We start from the raw sequence: 19,409 nt of genomic DNA on the forward strand, positions 1-19,409 counted from the left end.
GGGTTTGGCCTCCACCTTAGCATGTGTATGGCAGCCTGCTGAATAGGTCCCTACAATTGGGCAGGATTTAACCCTTTGGTTTGACAGTCTCTGCATTCTGTTCAGACACCTTCAAGAAGTAGACATGAGACCAGGAGTAGAGAAATTTCCACTGAAAGCTCAGTTAGCTTTTTATACAAGACCTCTGAAGCTGCTGTCGTCAGCAGCTCACTCGACACTCTCCTGCTCTGCCTCTTTTCCAGGAGTCAGGGTTAGTTTAAGAAAAAGCCTCTTGCTAGAAGCCATGACCTCGTACTTTTATCCCCTCCATCTGGTGTGCGGCCTCATGGGGCTGTGCTGCTATGCAGGAGGTGAGCAGTGGAATTCTTTAGATGATGACTTCTGAGCCCACATGCGGAGGCAGTGGGGGTGGGAAGCAAGGAGAACAGTGAGAGCCAAGATCGATGGACCAAAAAGTAAGGTTTGCTCTGGGAGAAATCCTAACTATAGGTAGACTGTTTTCATGAGGTGTTCTTCCCCTAGCTCAAGTGGGGGCCCAGGTCAGGGAGCTGTAGCATCCCAGATCTATGATTGATGAACATGGTGTTCCTGCAGTTTTCCTTTCTGCCTTCACAGTTGGGGTTCAGGAGTGGGATAGGTAGGATATGTGAGGGCTTATGCTGTCTCTAACGGAATGCATTCCAGGGTTGAACAGGGAAGGGTTCCCCTTACACACATCATCTCTTGGAGCTGCTTTGTCTCACTGTCTCAGACCTAAACAGAAGTCCAGATTTTGAATGAGGGTAGGAGGAGGGGTTGAGAGCAGCAAAAGTTTTTGATCAAGTGAAAATCTGCTGTCTGCCTCATCTTGCACGGGTTTCTCTGCAGGGTAGATACTCCTTGCTTTGGTGTAGATAAATAGCTTGTCTTGGCTAGAGGTCCCAGGACTTTTACTGGGCTGTGAGTAGGCATCTGGCCTGGGATAGGACAGTTTTTTTTTAAGCACTCTCATTCCCTGTTCTTACTTTCCTAGACCAGGAGTTGAGAGCATTTTTAAAAAGATTGAACTCTCAAAGGAAATTCTAATACATACTTTAAAAGCCCAAAGCTTTAATAACTTCCTCTCATGGCTTCTCATGACTACTTCTGCTCTGTCTACACATTTAGCATCCCTTTAAAAGGACTAGATAAAACTAAAACAAAAATTTAACTGTTAATCTGAAAAAGAAAAAAGGAATAGAAAGAATTAGGAACCAGAGCTGATTAAACATGGACCACTAAATGTAGTATAGTGATCATTTGGTGGTGGTGGTATTAGTGGCAGAAATGGCAAAAAGGGGGTTCATCGATGAGGTTAAGGAAGGCCTAAGCTGTTCCTTTTGTAAATTCTGCTCATGTATACTCTCCTAGGATATTTTGTATCAATTTCTGTCCTAAAGGTGCTGGGATTCTTGTGCCTCCAGCCCTAGGCACCCTCAGTCTTTGAGGAGAACACACAGGATTTGAAGTCAGAAGCCCTTGGTTTGAGTTCTGGCTGAGCCACTCAGTATCCACAGGACTTTGGACAAATCACAGAGCCTCTCTGAACGGCACCTGTACAATGAGCGTAATTCCTATCACAGGGTTGGTGAGACAATTACATATAAGCTAAAGTGTTTATACATGAAAAACCTTTTTATAAATATCACAGTTATTCTTGGGGAAGCCCCACCTTGAAAGTTGTCAAATAGAACAGCTGTGGATTAAACTATCTTTTTAATTCACTCAGCTTAGCTTTTCTGTTTGGTCAAGTCTGCTTACTGGGGTTGATGGTGTTAAGTAGTCATCCAATTTTGGCTTCTTTTGGCCAAAGAGAGAACTCCCATGCCCAGCTGCTCTATCCATAGACTCGTAGGCAGAATGGAAGTGAGCAAAGGCAAATTTTAAGCCAGAACAGTTCAGAGTTAGGGGACAAAAGGGAGAATGCTTACCTTGCTTTCTCAAATCCAGGATGACTAAAACATCTTAAGTAAATGAGGAAGGACCACAGAGATGCTCAGAGATCATTTAAGCCATAAATGGGAAGTGGAAAAACGTACCTATACCCTCTCTTTTATCACTTTGACCTTTGGGGTCAGGGACAGGTATATTACTGACACCTCACTGGCCGTTACTTGAAACCTGCCAATCACCAGCTTCTGGGAAAGCTCAGTCTAGTGCAGCAACTGTGACATATTTACCCTAGTAAAGCCACTGCTTGCTCCCCTCTAGTGCCTTTCTCTTGTGGAGATCATCTCTGCAACCTAAAGCTATCCTGTTTTCTAACCTAGTAAGAGTTAAAAACAACAACAGGTCATGAGCAGGAGGCCTGATAATCGTACCTCGTGCAGTCATAGGAGACTGCCCTATCATTCATAGCATGTAGGACACGAATTGCACTCTTTCCAGCGTGAACCAGCCATGAGAAGTTCTACAGTCTCAGCCACTCTGCCTAGGTGGGAATTCTCCACTGTTGATCTCTTCTCTCCATGCCCTTTCTGTATCCTTCTCCTGCCACCTCCCAGAGGGGTGCCAGTCCCCAAACCAACAGCTGCTTGCATGTTGATAATTTTATAATATTCCTTGGTTATAGCTGAACCCCTGTTACTGGTATGAGTTTTGAAGTGTTTGATTGAAATCTAGTTGCTTTTTTCTTTTTTTGTTGGGGAGAAGGAGGATGACTAGAACCCATATGCAGCCTGAGATATTTGTGTATATATATCCTCACGGTTATGTACAGGCTGATAGGAAGGGCAGAGTGAAAAGGAAACATCTCTTTCTTGTTTTCCAACATTGCTTCAAAGATGCCCAACCCCCATAGTAGCAGGCAGTTCCCAAGTGGAGGGTGGGGGCAGAGGCCTCCACCAAGGCCATCAATAACCAGGTGTGAGCTACAGGTCTCTGCATAATGTGAAGCTCTCCCGTATTTCATTTCTGAACCAGGGGGCGGCTCTGCAGGATTGCTTACGGAGAGCTCTGTGTCTGGCACCTCTCTCCACAAGGCCCAGGCGCCCAGGGTCCCACCGACCTGCCCAGGAATGCATTACATTGTTCTCTGGTGCTGTAATTTGGCTGCAGGCTGCATCTAGGCCTCCCAGGGATGAGAAACATAGTCTCCCTGCCTTCCTCCCTTGGGTTTCTGCCCTGTGACCACTGAGGGCATTTAAATAAAACCTCAGAAAGGCTGAGGGGAAAAAAATCCTTGTTATCTTTCTTATATTAAGCCATGGAGAAATCAAGGTCCTGAGTGGGTCTGAGAATTTGGCGAAGGACTTAGTGGTTGGTGTGCTTGCTAAGGGAGGTGAGAGAAAGGGAAGAAATTACTCTCTGTAACAGGGAGGAAGAAGACTGAGGCAGTGAGTGGTCAAGGAGTCAGACCTACAAGACTTTGCAGACAGACCCTCAGGGCCAGGCAATGTTTGATTCTTTTAAATAATCTGAAGTCCCTGATTTCATTTTTCTAGTATCACTCTAAGGAAGAGTATGGATTCATGCTATTATTCAAGGCCAGCAATAATACAAGTTGGCTTTTATCTGCAGGACTATGTTAAGGCTGGCATTCTTACTTTTACATAAGAGGAATTGGCTATAGGCTGTGCAGCTGAGGTATTTAAGTCTTGTGCCCTCTCTAAAAGATTCTAAGATCCTTAAAGGATAATGTCTTTTAACTTAATTTGTATCCAAACAGCATTTTCTGCAATGCATTATACATAAATATTAAAAGCTAAAAGAAATGAAGACCAACAGGAAGGAGTGAAACAGAGGTGGCAGGCTAAGAGACTGCTGATCTGAGGGACAGGCCTCTATTGAACAGAGGAAAGATGTGCAAGGGGAAGACTAGAGGCAGTGAGTGAGTAGCAGCAGAACTAAATGGGGTCCTGACTGCACCAAATAAAGTTCTCATTTTGCTGCTTGTTCCAGATAAATTAGTTTCTGTTTGTATAGTGCAGAATGGATGCCAGTTGTGTAAAGCCAGTCGGAATGCAGAGGCAAGCTAAGGAATAAGAGGAAAAATTAATTGCTTGGCCATTATTCTTTTTGGGCGCCACATAGCCTCTGTAATGGGGCTTACATGGACCTCTTTTCTCTCACTATCCACCTCACTTTTCAGACCTCTCACTCTCTGGACAGCTTGCTGTTCTCTTAACCATTTATAGGAAATTGCAAAACTTGGTCTTTATGAACTAGAACTTGGAGCCCAGGGAAAAGCACAGAGCAGTATGAGATGCCAGAAGAGGCCCGATTCCTTCCACAGGGTAAGAACCAAGAAAGAATAAGATAATAGAACACAGGTAGATTTAGCTCAGGTTGATTTCCCATGGAAGGCCTAGGCTATCATTTATGTGGTAACCTGGATAACCTTGTAAGAGCTGAAGCTAACTGGGACCTGAGAGCTCTTCCCAGTGGCCCAGGATACAAGACAGCATCCTTTTGTAATTCATTCAACTCTATTCTTGAGTTCAGACTGACTGTGAGCCCCTTACCCTTCCACTACCTTAGAGCTTTCCTCCTCTTAATCCTAGCTCAAGATGTCAGAAACTCTTCTTTTCCCCTCCCATTTCCCCCCTCCCTAATCCCACCATTGGCTCATCAGTTATCCAGTTGACTCCACTCTGCAAGGAAGACATTCCCCTGGCCTGACTCACTCAGTCCTATTTCTCCACAGGAATCCCCTCACCGCAGACCACAAGGGCCCTGACTAGTTCATGTTTTGTGTTAATGGATGTGAAACTGGAGCAAACCCCCTCACCAAAAGAAAAACCACCCTAAACTCTCCCACATAGGTCTCAGCAGGTTACACAAATATTAGTCCTATCATCCAAATAAATCTGCCCCCACGGCCCAGAGCTATAGCACCCCCATCCTCTTGCTGCCTGTGCGGAGTAAAGCTGCTCCACAAACATGTGAGGACCCCAAGGGGTGCTGGAGAGGAACTCGGGGAAAGGAAAGTGGCCTATATTCAGAACTCCTTGGGTAGGCTCCTTAATATACAGCCTGCTGTCAATACCTTATAGTCCTGAACTGAAGATTCTGTGAGAAGTCAGGATGGGCTAGACCAGTTACAGGCTTTGGTAAGAGGGTCTATTGGTTGGAGTTTGAGGCGTAATTAAAACTCAATATCTGATATAAGTTTGTACGCTCATTTTAGAGGTGAGAAGATAGAGGCTCAGAGAATTTGGGTATCTTTCTCAAAATATCAAAAACAGTAACTGGCACAGCTGAGATTTCAACCCAGGTCTGTCATAACTGCAAATTTCTATACCACTCTTCTCCTTTAAAATATCAACAGGCAAGAGATAACCACTGTCCAAGTCATATAACAATAGGAGATCATGATTTTGGGGACTCTGTGTCCTGCCCTTTAGCTTACTAAGCCTGCTATCTCTGGAGACTCTACCACTACAAGCTTAGTTAGGCAGTGGGTAGTAGCACAGAAGGAACTCCCCAATTTAAGCCAAATGTGGATTGAAGGATAATAATCACCAGGACTTGGAGAGTCACTAAATAAAGATTTGTTGAATAAATGAGGAAAGGTTGTTTTCTAAGCTGTTTACCACCTTGGCCCCAAGACCCAGCTCGCCTTCCTTCTGTAACCACTGGTTCCTGCTCCCAGCTTTAAAGGCTAGGATCCTCTCCTAAAAATTGCCAAAGCCAGAGATCTCTACCTGCCTAGTATACACTAATGCCTCATGTGGGCCTTTGAGATCAGGCTTATTACCCTCTCCCATGCTCCGTGAGTCACATATCTTTTACTTGGTGTTTCCCAAACCTGGCTGCCCACCAGAATGATGTGTGGAAAGTTTAAAAAAGTAAAAATCCCAAGGCCTAGGCAGACCTACTAAATTACTCTTTCTTAGGAGTGTTCTACGGTATTCTAATTATCTGTTAGGCATGGCATGACACTGCATGCCACTCAGTTTGTACAGTCAGCAAGTGAGCAAAAGAGGCAGTGCTGGCTGATACAGGTTGAAAAGGAGAGATTAGAAGAGAATGTATGTTTGTATAGTTATATAATTCTTTTCTCCTACAAAACACAGCAGTTTATAAACATAATAGCATGAGAATGGAACTTGTCCGCTATGGCTAACTCTTATCTAGCAATCCCAGGCTCTTGATAATGGAAGAATGTTTCAGCCTATGAGTTTCTTTTGGGGTACCAGGCAGTTAGCTCACACTGACCCAGGGAAGAGATACGTGGTTTCATCTCTGTCCCATCTACCCTCAGCCAGGTAGGAGAAAAAGAAGTTCTCTCCAGGTATCCTTTCTCTTGCACACACAAGATGTGTCAGGAAGCCAATGCAAGGGAAAGGAAAAATGAACCTTGACCATGTGCTTTAGTGCAACTCATATCGCTCTGAAGACTCCTACCTCTTCCACTCTGCCTTCTAACCTCCAGAGTGGGGAGTCAGGGAGCCGCTCAGTTTTTTACATCCCCTGTCAACTCCTTCCCAGGGCTAAGGAACCAGCTAGGACACCAGAGTCCCTCTGGAGTACTTTACAAGTCCTTAAATAGAAGCTGTAGCAGCCCAGAGTTGAGGATGGAGGAAGGTGTGCATGCAAAGGTCTTGTGCTTTTGAGTCAGGAGGTTTGAAGTGGAGGGATGAGTGAGGTATTTATATGTTCAGGTCTGATCCAGCCACTCTGCCTTCTTGGGGGCCTTGCAAGTATGGACATCCACAGTGTTTCTGCACTCCTTGCACCGCACAGCACAGCACCAGTGGAATTTGCACTCACACTGGGTGACACGGGTAACTCGAGTTGTGTCATACCCTCGACCGCAGCACATGATTTCACAACCGTCTGTCCCTTTAGATGTCTTGCTACAGACTCGGCCTGCGGTGCCTAGGGAACCTGGGTTGGGGAAGAGAGAGAGTGAGAACCAAGTTACCTCTTACTTCAGCCACTCTGGGTTCCCTTACCCACATCCTCGTGAGGAAACCATAAAGAATCCCTTTTCCTGAAAATACACCCACTAGCCAAAATGATCATCTTCTTACTGCCCTCTGTACCAGGCTTGTTTCTTCCCACTATCAAGGCTCCCCAAAGACCATTGACTTTTCCTGCAATGCCCTCCCTGCCAATACACATCTCCATATCCCCTTCAAAACTTAGCCTTAAAATGTCATAATTGTTAAAGCTGGGTGAAGGTTCTCTACTTTATGTTTGAAATTTTCTATAATAAAAAGTTAAAATAAAAAACTTAGCCTATAATTTACCTTTTCTAAGAAGCCTTGTTACAACTCTGATCCAGTTACCATTTGTTAATATTTCGGTCCTTAGTTTATATTTCATTAAGTTGTACTATACAAGAAAGTGGTATAGCTTGGCCATTAAAGATTTAATGCATGTGCCTCATGTCAAATTGTCTAGGATTAAAACCTAAATCTGCACTTCTTAGTTGTGTGATCTAGCAAGTTAGTTGAACTCTCTGGGCTTTAGTTTTCTTATAATAGCACCTAACTCAGTAGATAGTTATATCTATAATCTCTGATCAACTGAGGGGGTGAACTGATAAGCATTACTGGCAGGAGGCTTCTCCCTAAGGAATTCCTAAAGAATATCCCTTGCCTTACCCCGTATGGTAGGAACCCTTGAAGGGTAGGGATTGTGTTATTCCCCCTGCGCAGAGAATGCTCACCACCTCACAACCTGACTGATTTTTGCAAAAGAGATGCTGCCAACAGATCACAAAATCATAGAATTTTAGATGGGATGGATCCTAGAGAATATCTACTTCACCTCTTTCCCAGAGATGGGAACATAACTAGCCTGGGGGTTCAAGAAGGGTATGAATAAATTAACTGATTTCTATAGCAGTAGTCTCCACATTCCACTGAATATGGATAGAAAATGCTAGTACTTCTATATTTGTTTTTGGGCTCATCAATTTAAAATATCTACTTTGTATGTATGTTTCATAATGTACATTTTAGTACAATGAAACATAGATATAATTCATAAGTAAATATACATATATTGGAGGCACATGTTCAGATTTTTTTTTTAATGATAGGAGTACACAAGCCAAAATGTTAAGAGACCACTGCTCTAGAGTATAGGCTGACTAGGTCTACTATATATGTTATCCGCCTGATTTCAAGGGCTAGGTCTTAATGTCATTCTCTTGTGCACCAGAAGCCTCTTCTACGCTCTGGAGCCAAGCAATCCAATGTAGTAGCCACTAGCCAAATATGGTCATTTAGATTAAGTTAATGAAAATTAAATAAATTTTAATACTTAGCTCCTCAGTCACACTAGCTATATTTCAAGTGCTGAATAATCACATGTAACTAAGTGGCTACTGTATTGGAGAGCACAGATGTAGAACATTTCTATCATCACAGAAAGTTCAATGGGACAGTACTGCTTTGGAGGGAATTCCTGGCTCCATACTCCCTTCTGGGATGACTTGTACCCTTTGAATTCCAGGCTCCACTGTGGGTTTTATGAGACCTGTGTTATGCCTCTGAGAACAACCAACACACATATGACTCATCCTCCCTCCTAACTCCAAAGATCCTTCCCCAAAGGTGCATTTTAGGATGACAGCATAGGCTTACACCCTGGATGTTGTGGAATTATTTCTAGGCATTTAGAGAGTAGCCCTCTGAATTATACCACATGGGAAGAAAACAAACTTAGTGGCAGGAAATCACCAGGAGAATCAGAAGTGCTTTCTTAACATTTTTTCTCCTAGCACCCTTCAAAGTACACAAACTACTTTCTCTGTGTCTTGGGTAGAGCCCCACCCTGTTTCTGTGCCCAGTTTTGCTCCAAGCTAATTGCTTCTCCAGGAATGACACTGATAGGTGAAAACAAATAGTATGGAAGACAGCTAAGGGTTTTGGCTTCCCCTTACCGAGGTCCTGACTGCTGAGACTACAGAGAAGAGTCTGGGAGCCCATAACAATAACCAGGGGAAGAACAGTTCTGTTGCATAGCACGTTGTTCCTAGTTTAACCTGTCTGAACCTGAAATATGAGCCAAGATGGTTAGCTTCCACTCTTTTAGGGGAACACCACATCACCTTCCAGCATTCCCAAGAATTCCACCGCAAATACATGGAACAGATTCAAGAATGATTTGCTGCTTTCTGCTGATGGTTAGCCTTTGGTAGGGATCTCCTCTCTCCTTGCTTCCTCAACTCCATTTTAGAATTTTCAGTGGCAGCACACTGGATAAGCCCTTTCAAGGTCATTCATGGTGTATTTCCTACTACCTTTCTGTCTTTAATCTTCCTTACCCAAAACCTTCACTCAGATTAATCTGCTCTCTGTTCCCAGAACAGATCATGTGCTTTCCCACCTACCACTCTACTCACGTGTAGAGAATATCCACCTGTTCTTCTCTCTAGCTATCCAGATAATCCCCACACTTTAAGAAACAGCTTAAATTCCACATTTTCAAGTAAACTTTTCTTAATTTCTCTCTTTGGCAGTTGCATTTGTCTACCTGTTATATCTCATTTCTTTAGCTAGATTGTAAAGAGCCAAAACTTAGTCTGTATCTTATGCTTCTGTATAGCCCATACATTGTTTGGTACTGAAATGGGTGATTGACTTAAACATTCACTTAGTAGTACCTACTATATCCCAGATGCTGGGAATATAAAGGAGTGATAGATGACCTCAGGCCTCAAGGAGCTCAGTGTCTTCTCCTCTCTAGGCAGCTTTGGGCCTGGCAGACTGAGGCATAAATCAACAATCTTATTACAGGGTTTTCACGTCTGACTGGCTCCTCCAACCTCCTTCCCTAACTCCTGAGACCGTGATTAACTAGAGGTGCCTGCACTAAAAATCAGGGCTCCATGTTTCTACCTACTTTCCTTACTCACCTGCAGCCTTGTCCAAGACGCAGTAGTCTGGAGAGTTGTCAAAGTAGACAAGGTCAGTCCGGGTAGCACGGCGATAGCCTTGGCGGGCTGCTGTGAAGTTTGCGCCATCCTGGGTGGCCGTTACCTGCACAGCCCCATCATAGCGCCGCCGCAGGTAATCACCTGTGCGGCGGAAGTCTGAGAGTGCACGCCAGCAGGTGCGCAGGGTACAGGAGCCACTCACGCCATGGCACTTACACTCCAGCTTCAGAAACCGCCGCACAGCCTGGGAGGTGGGGAGGCAGGTAAGGGAAAGGCAGCCAGTCAGGGTACTTTATGGTCATCCCTAGGACTAAAAGCATGAGTGCCCTGAGGTCTGCTGGTCCTGGCCCTGGTTGGCTAGTGGAGCCATCGGTTGTCCTCTCCCCAGTCAGATTCCACCCATTCTTCCCGATCAAATTGAAGAACCTCTTTTTCCAGGAAACCTTCCTAGACCAACAGTGCTTTCCTTTTCATGATAGCCCATTTGAACTTTAAAGCCCCAGGATTCTGTTCATAATTATGGCACAGCCTCTACTTTTCATGTGTTTTAGAGTTCAAGGTACCATGCCTTCTGCTTTTGTTGCATGTCATTTTCCAGCACAGTACTAGGCCAGCATAGGAAGTGCTCAAAGACCAGTGCACTGACTAGAACAAGCTTTTATCCTCCTCGGACTTTAGGAGGTGATTCTTTTTTTCTTAAAAAGTTATTTCCCTTCTTTTCTCCACCTTTCCCTAATTTCCACCTATGTGAAGACTCTTTACGCTCCAGGTTGAACCTAGGCATTCCTCAGGTCCCTTGCACTTACTGCTCCTGTTCCAGGGGTTGGGGCTTTTGGAAGTAATCCAGAAGCCTTCAGTGCTTCCACCTTCACATTTACTCCATGATCATACATACTGGCCACTCCCAGCCAATATGAATGTACATGCACAGACATGAGTACTGACCGTGCGACCACAGCGATTGTTATGTAAGTTCATGAGAGCCCGTGCATCCTTAAGCCTCTTCTCCTTGGCATCCACGAAGGCTTTGGCAAAACGAACACCATAGTGGATGTTGTCACTGCAGCCACCCCAGTCAAAGTCCCCACGTTGGTCATGATGTCGGCCACGGGTGTAGGGGTCACAGCTGCACACACTCAGTTCACCCTGGCTACAGGCACGAGTGATAGCATGGACCACCCCTGCTGATGAGATGGCATATACAAATGCTGCCTCCCGGCTACCTAGAGAGAGAAAGGTAGAAGTGTGTTTCAGGAAAGAGGCCCTTGTCTGTCCCCTTCTTTAGCCCACACAACCTTCAACTCTGAAACCTCTTCTCCTTTTCTTTCCCAGGGCAACCCCTGTACCTCCTTTATTCAAGGTACCCTTCCCTTCCAAGAGCATTCCCCAGTGAATCTGACCTCTTCCCCTCAGCCCTCACAACTCTCTATCTACTTCTTTGTATGTCTGACCTCTTGGGCTGACCTGTACTCCTGTTTCCTTCCAAACTCCCTGGGTCCATCCATTGAAAAGTTTCACAGTGAATCATTCCCTCCCACTGAGTGCCAACCCCAGCTTAGCAAAGCCAGCCTTAGTCCACATTCCAGGCCTTTTCAGGCCCACTCTGCTGGACAGTTCCCCTACAATGGAGACCCCAGCCCAGGGGTCATCCTATTTGAAGAGATATGCTACTTTCCCCAGCCTGCTTTCTTCCTTCCCTGCTCTTGGGGATTGATGAAGCATCATCACTCTTGTCCCTCTGACACCTCCACATTCTCATCTCATTCCGTTTCTGCTAGTTTACTGTTTAGCTCTGCTTAGCTCTTTTGCTGAGCCAGGTCCAAGCCGCTGACTCTCCAAATATTTACATATCACCTTTCTGTTTATTCCTTGCTCCAATTATTATAGTGTTGGGAGTGGTGGGGTGAGGGTAGTGATGGTGTTGGTAAGAACAGAGCAGCCATTTCCAGTCCTCAGCCTTACAGTGCATGGATATCCGCAGGCTGGGGGTTGGGGAGGGGAAGGAAAAGGGAGGAAGAAGGATGGAGGTACCAGGGAATGCTGTTCCTTTGACCCATCATCCCAGAACACTGGGATTTAAAGGGGTCACTGCCTACATATGTAAGGTACTGAGGGTCTGTTTCCAACTGTATCCTGGGCTCTGCCCACAATTCTTACTCTGATTATGAAGTAGTGTGCAGGAGAGGAGAGAGGGGCTCATGCCTATACTACCCACTCACCACCCAAGCATAGAAAGAGAAGGAGCTGGGGCAGGGTGGAAGAGGCCCCTACTTCTGAGCATGACACGGCCAAAGACAGTGTGGTCCCGGTCCAGGGTGGTGCAGTTCCAGCGATGGTGGCGGAACTGGTGCTGACACTCTCGGATCCATTCTCGGGCACCCTCGCCCACCGAGCGCATGATGTCTGGGTAACGCTGGCACAGCTGCCGCTGCCGGCTCACCAGACCAGGGATATTGTCACAGATCACTCGGGCCCCCAGCGCCCCGATGTACCTGCAAGGTGGAGATGGCCCTGTCAGAGCATCCTGGCTTTATTCTGCATTAGGAGCAGGGGAGGAAAGGTTTGGCATTCAAACCTTGAGAGGTTCCTTCCCCTTCCTCCAACCAAGGCCGATATTCCCCAAGGCCAATGGGGAGAACTGATCCTCACAAGCTCTGGAGAAATAATTAAACAGTTGCAGAGAAAGTAATTGAGTGGTCTCTCACCATTACCAGTTCCCCAGCCAAAGGCCAAAATGACACACACTCCCAGAACACAGGCTAGGCATGTGTCACATACACAGAAGCTGTGGGCATGTCACACAAACCCCATTGCCTGTTTATTTAATAAACATTAAGAGCCTCGTGGAAAAATAAACTTAATAAAACTAGAGTATGAGACAACACTGTTATACCCCATGTCAGAGGCACGTCCTGCGTGGCTGGTCCATAAAGACATGGTATGGGAGAAGGATGGAGACAGGGAGGAGTCAGTGGGAAGAGATATAGTGGGCAATTTTGAGTGACGTTTATAGCTCTAGTCAGACCCGTGTAGCTAAGAGTCCTCATTCCCAATCCCGAGGTCTGGGGAGGAAGACCCCCCACCCCAACTCTCCTCCCCACACCCTTTGTTTCAAGGTCCCATGACCTTTCTTAACTAATGAGTCTTTCAAAATTATCCTTCCCAACTTAAAGGGCATAATGTCCTGGATGAATCTACATGGGCAGAGGGCTGTTTGCAGTGGGAAACCAAAGACCAAGATTAAGCAACAGGGTGACACTCCCCATATTCCAGTCCCCAATCTGCCCAATGTGAACAATTATAGGAAGATCAATTGGGTGAGCTAATAAAAGATAGGTGAGTTGCTAGAGTCATTCTCAATTTTCTCAAGGAAGTAGTTTTTCTTCATTCAAACACTTTTTAGCCCTGGACTCCACCACACGCCTCAGGAAGAACATTTCAGAGAGAGGACAGGAGTTCATCATCACCTTTTTTCCCCACAAGGCCACCAAATGAGATCTGACCCATACACCCACTTCTCACTCCCTTTCCATCTCTCCAGCACCCAGCACATACATGCCTTGATTTGCTGTGAATTCTCTATTCTCCTGTCCTAACACATCAAAGGGACGCTTTCTCGCCCCTTTTCTGAACAGATGGGGACCATGGAGGGCAGTTGCTGCTACAGACAGAAAAGATTTGATTTGGGCTGTGAATGAGCCTGTGGTTTGGGAAGGGCCCCAAAATGGGCCTAGAAGTGGGTGAGGAGAAGGGAGGGCAGCCAGTGGGGAGAAGGGAAAAGCTGGACTGCCCTGGGCTTTATGTTCTCTGCAACACTCCCCCCCCCACCCGGCCCCCTGCATTTGTAAACGCAGCCCTCACCCACAGACTGGATCACCACTGGTGATACCAACTCAAACACAAGGAGGGCTGATGTTTGCCTCTTCTGGAATTCAGCAGGGCTGATGGGGCCCATCTGTCCCAGGGAGGGGTGAGAGGGCTGGTCCACCACTAACAAATCCCACGGAATCAGCATCCCCAGCACTGTCCATCAGGGCAACAGCTTCCAGGAACAAACAAAATAAACACCCTGGGCTGGGCCAGGCCGGAAAGGGCTGCCTGACGCACAGCCGGGAGTTACACCCACTGCTGCGGTGCTTTGTTTGGAGAATCAAGACCGTTGGAGTTGGAGCCTGTCCCTGTCTCACCACCATTCTGCTTCCTCAGTTCACCCCCGAGTACTGCTCTAGGCAATGGGTGTTTGTTGTTTTTTGTTTTTTACTGGGGCTTGGGAAGACAGGGGTTGGATGGGAATGGGAGACCAGTAATCCAGCCCTCATGAGACAGTGTGGAATGGGGCATGCCAAACCCTGGTAAAAAGTCCTTCCTGTGGTCTGACTTAGCTCCATTCTGCTGCAGCCCACATCGGTCCTTCCTGTTACATCCTCACTGAGCGTGGGAACATCTGTTCAGTAAGACAGGAAGATAATTTTCTTTACTACCACCCTTATCCCACTAAGTAGCTGCTTCAAGATTCTGCAGAGCAGGGCACTTGCCTCCTGACCAGTGGTCAGCACCTTGCAGTCAGTGTGGGGGCCTCCAGCAAGGCAGCCTGAGGCCCAGGTCATCCCCCTCTCAATTCAGCGCGTGCCTACAAAATGCCTACCATGTGCCAAGCACTGAGCTCATCTGTTAGGGGCACAAAGATATTTAAGGCATCTCCCAGCTGATGGGCTGGTAGAAGGGTGAGATGCCCCTGACTCTGTAGCTCTGTTTCCCTTCCAGAAGTTTTTACTTCCTTCCCAGCTTCCTGCTCGAGAATGCTCTCTTTACCTGCTTTTGACCAATTCATACCCCTTCCTTTGACAAAGTGACTCATGCCCTGTTCTAGCTCCTTGCTACTCAGAGTGTGGTCCCCAGAACAGCAGTATCAGCATCTCCTGGGAATCTGTTAGAAATGCAGAGCCTCAGGCCCCATTCCAGCCCTACTGAACTGGCATTTTACCCACCTCCTCAGGTGATTAGGACATGCTGCTCTATGAACGCAGGGAGTTTTGTCTGTTTTGTTCACTTCAGTATCCCCAGTACCTAGAACAATGTCTGGCACAAAGCAGGTACTTAATAACTATTTGGTGAAAAAAACAAAACCTGACCGCTCTGATTTATCCCCAACTCCCCTCTCCTCCTAGCTAGCCATAGGCTTCATTTCAATTATAGCTTTATTCCTTGTTGACATTGCAGATGTTTCAGGTTTGTGTCTTTTTAATGAGGCTAGGGGTCCTCTTTTTTATTTACCCCCTTTCTTTTACAGTCTTTAGTGCATGTACATGGTTTAGCTCAGCCCATATAGGGCTTTGAACACAAGGATAAAACAATTATTCTCCCTAAATATCTTAATACAATATCATTTATATGATACTTTACAGTTCACAAAACATTTTTCTTCACAAAAATCCTATGAGAGAGAGAGAGATTTCCATTTTACAGGTGAAGAAACTGGGGTCACAAAGACTAACAATACCCAGCTCTGTCCATCAGGGCTAGTCAGAGGAGAACTGGGGTGAACCAAGGACATCTGACTCCAAAGTCCAAGCTCATTTTCAATTCCAAGCCTAAGAGAGGCACACAATGCTTATTAACCAGGAGTAGACCAATCTGGCTCCAAAATTGGTGTGAACTTGAATTTCATACTACGCCCCTCCTATCCTTCACTTTCTTCATGTGTGAAATGGGGATAATAATATTATCTGCCTCACTGGATTATTTTGGGGATTGTAAAAGATGATGCTTATAGGTGCTTAGCCATAGTGTCTGGAGCGTAGGAAGGGCTCATTAAATGGCAGCTGTGGTTGATAACAATAATGTTAATGTCGGGGAGTTCCCCCGGCGGTCCAGGTCGCTCCAGGTCTGGGAACTAAGATCCCACAAGCCCCTGGCATGGCCCCAAAACAAAAAAACCCAATAATGTTAATGTCATGATATCACTTTGTTCCTCCTGTAAATCCACAGTCCTGAACACAGTCCTGCTCTTGTGATTCCCTACATCCCAGCCCCTGCAGAATACAAAATAGTACAGGAAGGCACATGCCAGGAGACCCCTATTTCTTGTTCTCTTTTTCATAGATTAAGAAGAGACCACCCGTTTCCTCCTTCAGTTAAAGGTCGGGAGAGGAAGGGAGTGGTTGGAGAGTAAGGGGAAGGGCTGTGAGGAAGATCAGACTGTTAGCTGGTGATAGTGATGACATTCTGCTCCTGAGTGGAACATGGACACACAGAGTCAACAGGCATCTCTTCAGGCGGTTGTACAGAATATCAATCTTGCTGGGGTTTTTTCCTAAGAGAAAGAGAGATAATCACCTTGGGGCCTGACCTGCTTTTGGAAAGCAGCTTTCTACTTTATCCCAGAAGTGACTGACCACTGAGGCAGGCATCTGGGGCCTGCAGCTGTGACCCCTGTGAGGCAAAGAGACTGAAATGACCGGTGCACTCACTGCCCATCCTGGCCCTGTTGCTGCCTTCCTCCATTTCACAGGGACGGCTGAATTCTGTATCACCCGCCCGCCTCCCTCCCTAGCTAGCTCTTCCACCCAGGAGTTTTTCCAAAATCTTTAATATGAACCACATGGGGGAGAGTAGTAGAGGGAGAAAGGAAAAGGGAGGAGTAGCCAAGGGGACAAAATGCGGACTAGGAAGAACCCCAATTGGGTTTTTAGGAACCACTACCAGGATGCTGAAATTACCAGAATGACACTTCCTCACCTAAACACCATGTGGACCAAGACTGCCTTCCAAATTGGTAAGAAGCAACCAAGAGTCCCTAAAAGCAAATTGTCATCTGGAATGGATAAAGATGCACAGTGGTCACTTCATCCTTCCTCTACAGGGCCTCTGAAGACACAAGTCCCCAGCCAGACTGAGACCATGAAGGTAAAGGGTGGCTTTAATCTCACTCTGAAGTTTGAAAGGCTTTTCTCCTCGTCCCCTTCTTCCTTTTCCCTTTCTAAAGGAATGTTTCAAGCCAGATGTAAGATATGGGCCTCCCTGCTCCCCCATCCAGAACCCCCCTCCTTGCCTTCCCCAACACTGCAGAGATAAAAAAGATCCAAAGGAGAGATTTTCCTGAGACAGGAAAAACGGGGGGTGTGTGTGGGGGGTGATGGGGATGGAGAAAGTTGCATCTTGAAATGATAGGAATCTGCAGCCCAAGCTCGCTGGCCCCTCAGCCAGCTACCCCTCACCCTTCCAGCCAAGATTCCAAATCCGGAGGAGAGAAGCCACAGGGTGCAAGGGGAAAAGAGACCACACTTTGTGGAGGAGGGGAGGATTGGGGGGAGGGGCAGAGTAAGGAAAGGAACGGGGGCACTGCATGGGTAGAGAGAGGCAATAGCCCAGTCCAAGCGGCCAGTTTAATTGGGGGGTGAAGAGGAAAGACAAGAGGACTGAGTCATTTCTCAGTCCCACTCTCCCCCTGCTCAGCCCCCAGAAGGTGGGGGAGGAGAGAGAGCAGCTCTTTCTTCTGGGAGAAAACGATGAGTGCCATCCAGAGCTTTCGTGGGGAAGGGGATCCGAAAAGAATAGATATCCAGTGGATTTTTAATTCCTTTTGCCTCATCTGCCGTCTTGTGAAGTGTCCGGACTCTTAAGGCCTGCAGGAAATCTGAGGAGAGCATCTCTTAATGCTTTGAGACTCTAGAAGCCGCTAGTTCTTGGAGGGGAAAGATGGGAGATGGGACCATCTGGGGAAGGAAGAGAAGGAAGAAGGGAGGGTGATATCAAGGTTCGAGGTGAGATCCTCAAAACAGACTGAATGTCTGAAGTATGCAAACCCAAGTGTTTTGTTTGCTTTAGTTGTGGGAGTTAATGGGGGTAGTTTTTGCCGCAATTCCATTTCTAAACCTTGCGCTGGGTGCTCCTGCCTCACCAAAGCCTTACTGCGTTATGGGGTGAGGGTAGACTAGCGAGAGGCTCGTCCGCCCTTGCCATCTGCCCCTTTCTCCACCTCCCCCGTGTGGGGGGGCCAACCTTAGGGGATCAGGAGGCCCTCTTGGACGGCCACCGCGGCCCCAGATGGGCGACTGGTTCCTTGAATCCATCCTGAGAGAAACTCGTAAGGTAGCTTTTGCCCTAAGAGGATTGAGCTGAAATACAGGGGGTCTGGGAAGCCTCGATTACCGGGCGTCCTTTTTCCAAATACCCAGCGCCCTCATCACCAGACGGGGAAGGAGCGGCGCCCCCTTATCCACTCGCCGCCCCCCTGCGCCCCTCCGCGACTTCAGTGACAGCCCTGCACGGATCGTCTCTGACTCCGTCAAAGCCACAACCTGGTCTCCTGAGCAGCGGGTGTTGGGAGCTGTATACTCCCTTTCGGCGCGTCCGGCCTCTCTAACCCAGCACCTCACCCTCCCAGCCCTGAGAGCCACACTTACCACCAGGACGTGTCTACGCGGGCCGGCAGCAGCAGCAGCAGCAGCAGCAGAAGGCAAGCAAGACTTAGGCGGGCCGAAGCCCCAGAGCCGTCGGGGCTCGTGGGTCTAGGCGCGGGCTCGGAGACAGGGGCGCGGACGCGCCGAAAGGGGAGCTGCGCGGCTTCCTCCGCACCACCCGGCCTCAGCATAGCTCCCCGAAGACTCCCGCCACGCGGCCCGGAGGGGCGTGGACGGGGCACCGGCTGAGGGTAGTCAGGCTGCTCCCACTTCACCCCCCTGGGGGGCCATAAGTCTCGCCGGCGGCTGGGGACCTAAGGGCACCTAAAGTCCAGAAGTCGGGGCGCCAGGTCCCGGAGAGGGGCGCAGGGAGAGGTGTCCGGAAGCCTACGACGCCGCGCCGAGCTCGGGATCTGGGGCACGCTGCCTGGGCTGAGATGCGGTGTCACGGGGTCGGCGGCGCGGAGTGGGGCTGCGGACAGAGTGTGCCGACAGCTCCTTCGGCCGCGGGCTCTCATTGGACGGCGCGGGGCGGGGCCGAGGCCGGGGACACGCGCGGCCCTCAGGACGGCTCCGCCCGCGCCAGCCCGGGGCGCCCCGCAGCGCCCTAGGTGTGGCGGCCGCCTCCGCCCCTCGGCGCCCCTAGCATTGCGCCGCTCCCCCACCTGCTCGGGCGGGACGCGACGGGGCGCAGCGGCGTCCTTCGGCGCCCGGAGCGCCCAGCCCCTGCCCACGCCGCGCCACCGGGTCCTAGCGCCCTTCATTTGGCAACCCCAGCCTCCGTGGGTGATGGCCTGGAGGGCCGAGTGAGGGGGGCTGCAGACACTTTCCCCTGTCATCTAACCTACAGTGACACTGAAGTGAGCCACAGAGGACTCAGTCATTTCTTCGGGTTCTCCGTTCTTGCGCTTCTGTGAAATGGGTAGAATTTCTGCCACGGGGAGTTGCGGGAGAATCTTAACTCCCTTTACAACGCTAACGGGGGGCGCCACGGGTAGCAGACTTAAGGTACGGGCTTCTCTCATCTACGGCTCGCTGCCCCTGGTTCCTCCGACCCGCTGCCCACCGTATTCCCACGCCCCCACCCTCAGGCCCCCGCACACAATGTTTATAGACAAAGCTCTCGCCCGCTTGCCCGGACCCGACGCTTCCCT

At 48.1% G+C, this 19,409-nt stretch overlaps 2 protein-coding genes across 2 annotated transcripts in view; one reads left to right on the forward strand and one right to left on the reverse strand.

Annotated features, from left to right (window-relative positions):
• The window catches only part of ST7L (suppression of tumorigenicity 7 like), a gene marked incomplete at its 3' end in the record, with an annotated part of 150,993 nt that overhangs the window by 76,465 nt on the left and 55,119 nt on the right, over positions 1-19,409 (forward strand). The window lies entirely within an intron of this gene.
• Positions 6,620-18,446, reverse strand: WNT2B (Wnt family member 2B; the record flags this gene model as incomplete). The annotated part of the gene is made up of 5 exons (XM_082648186.1): positions 6,620-6,849; positions 9,833-10,097; positions 10,799-11,076; positions 12,125-12,345; positions 18,259-18,446. The coding sequence occupies 5 exons, from the start codon at positions 18,444-18,446 to the stop codon at positions 6,620-6,622; spliced, it is 1,182 nt and encodes a 393-aa protein (XP_082504312.1).

Source organism: Grampus griseus (assembly GCF_964374135.1).
Source record: "Grampus griseus genome assembly, chromosome: 1".
Classification (NCBI taxonomy): Eukaryota; Metazoa; Chordata; class Mammalia; order Artiodactyla; family Delphinidae; genus Grampus; species Grampus griseus.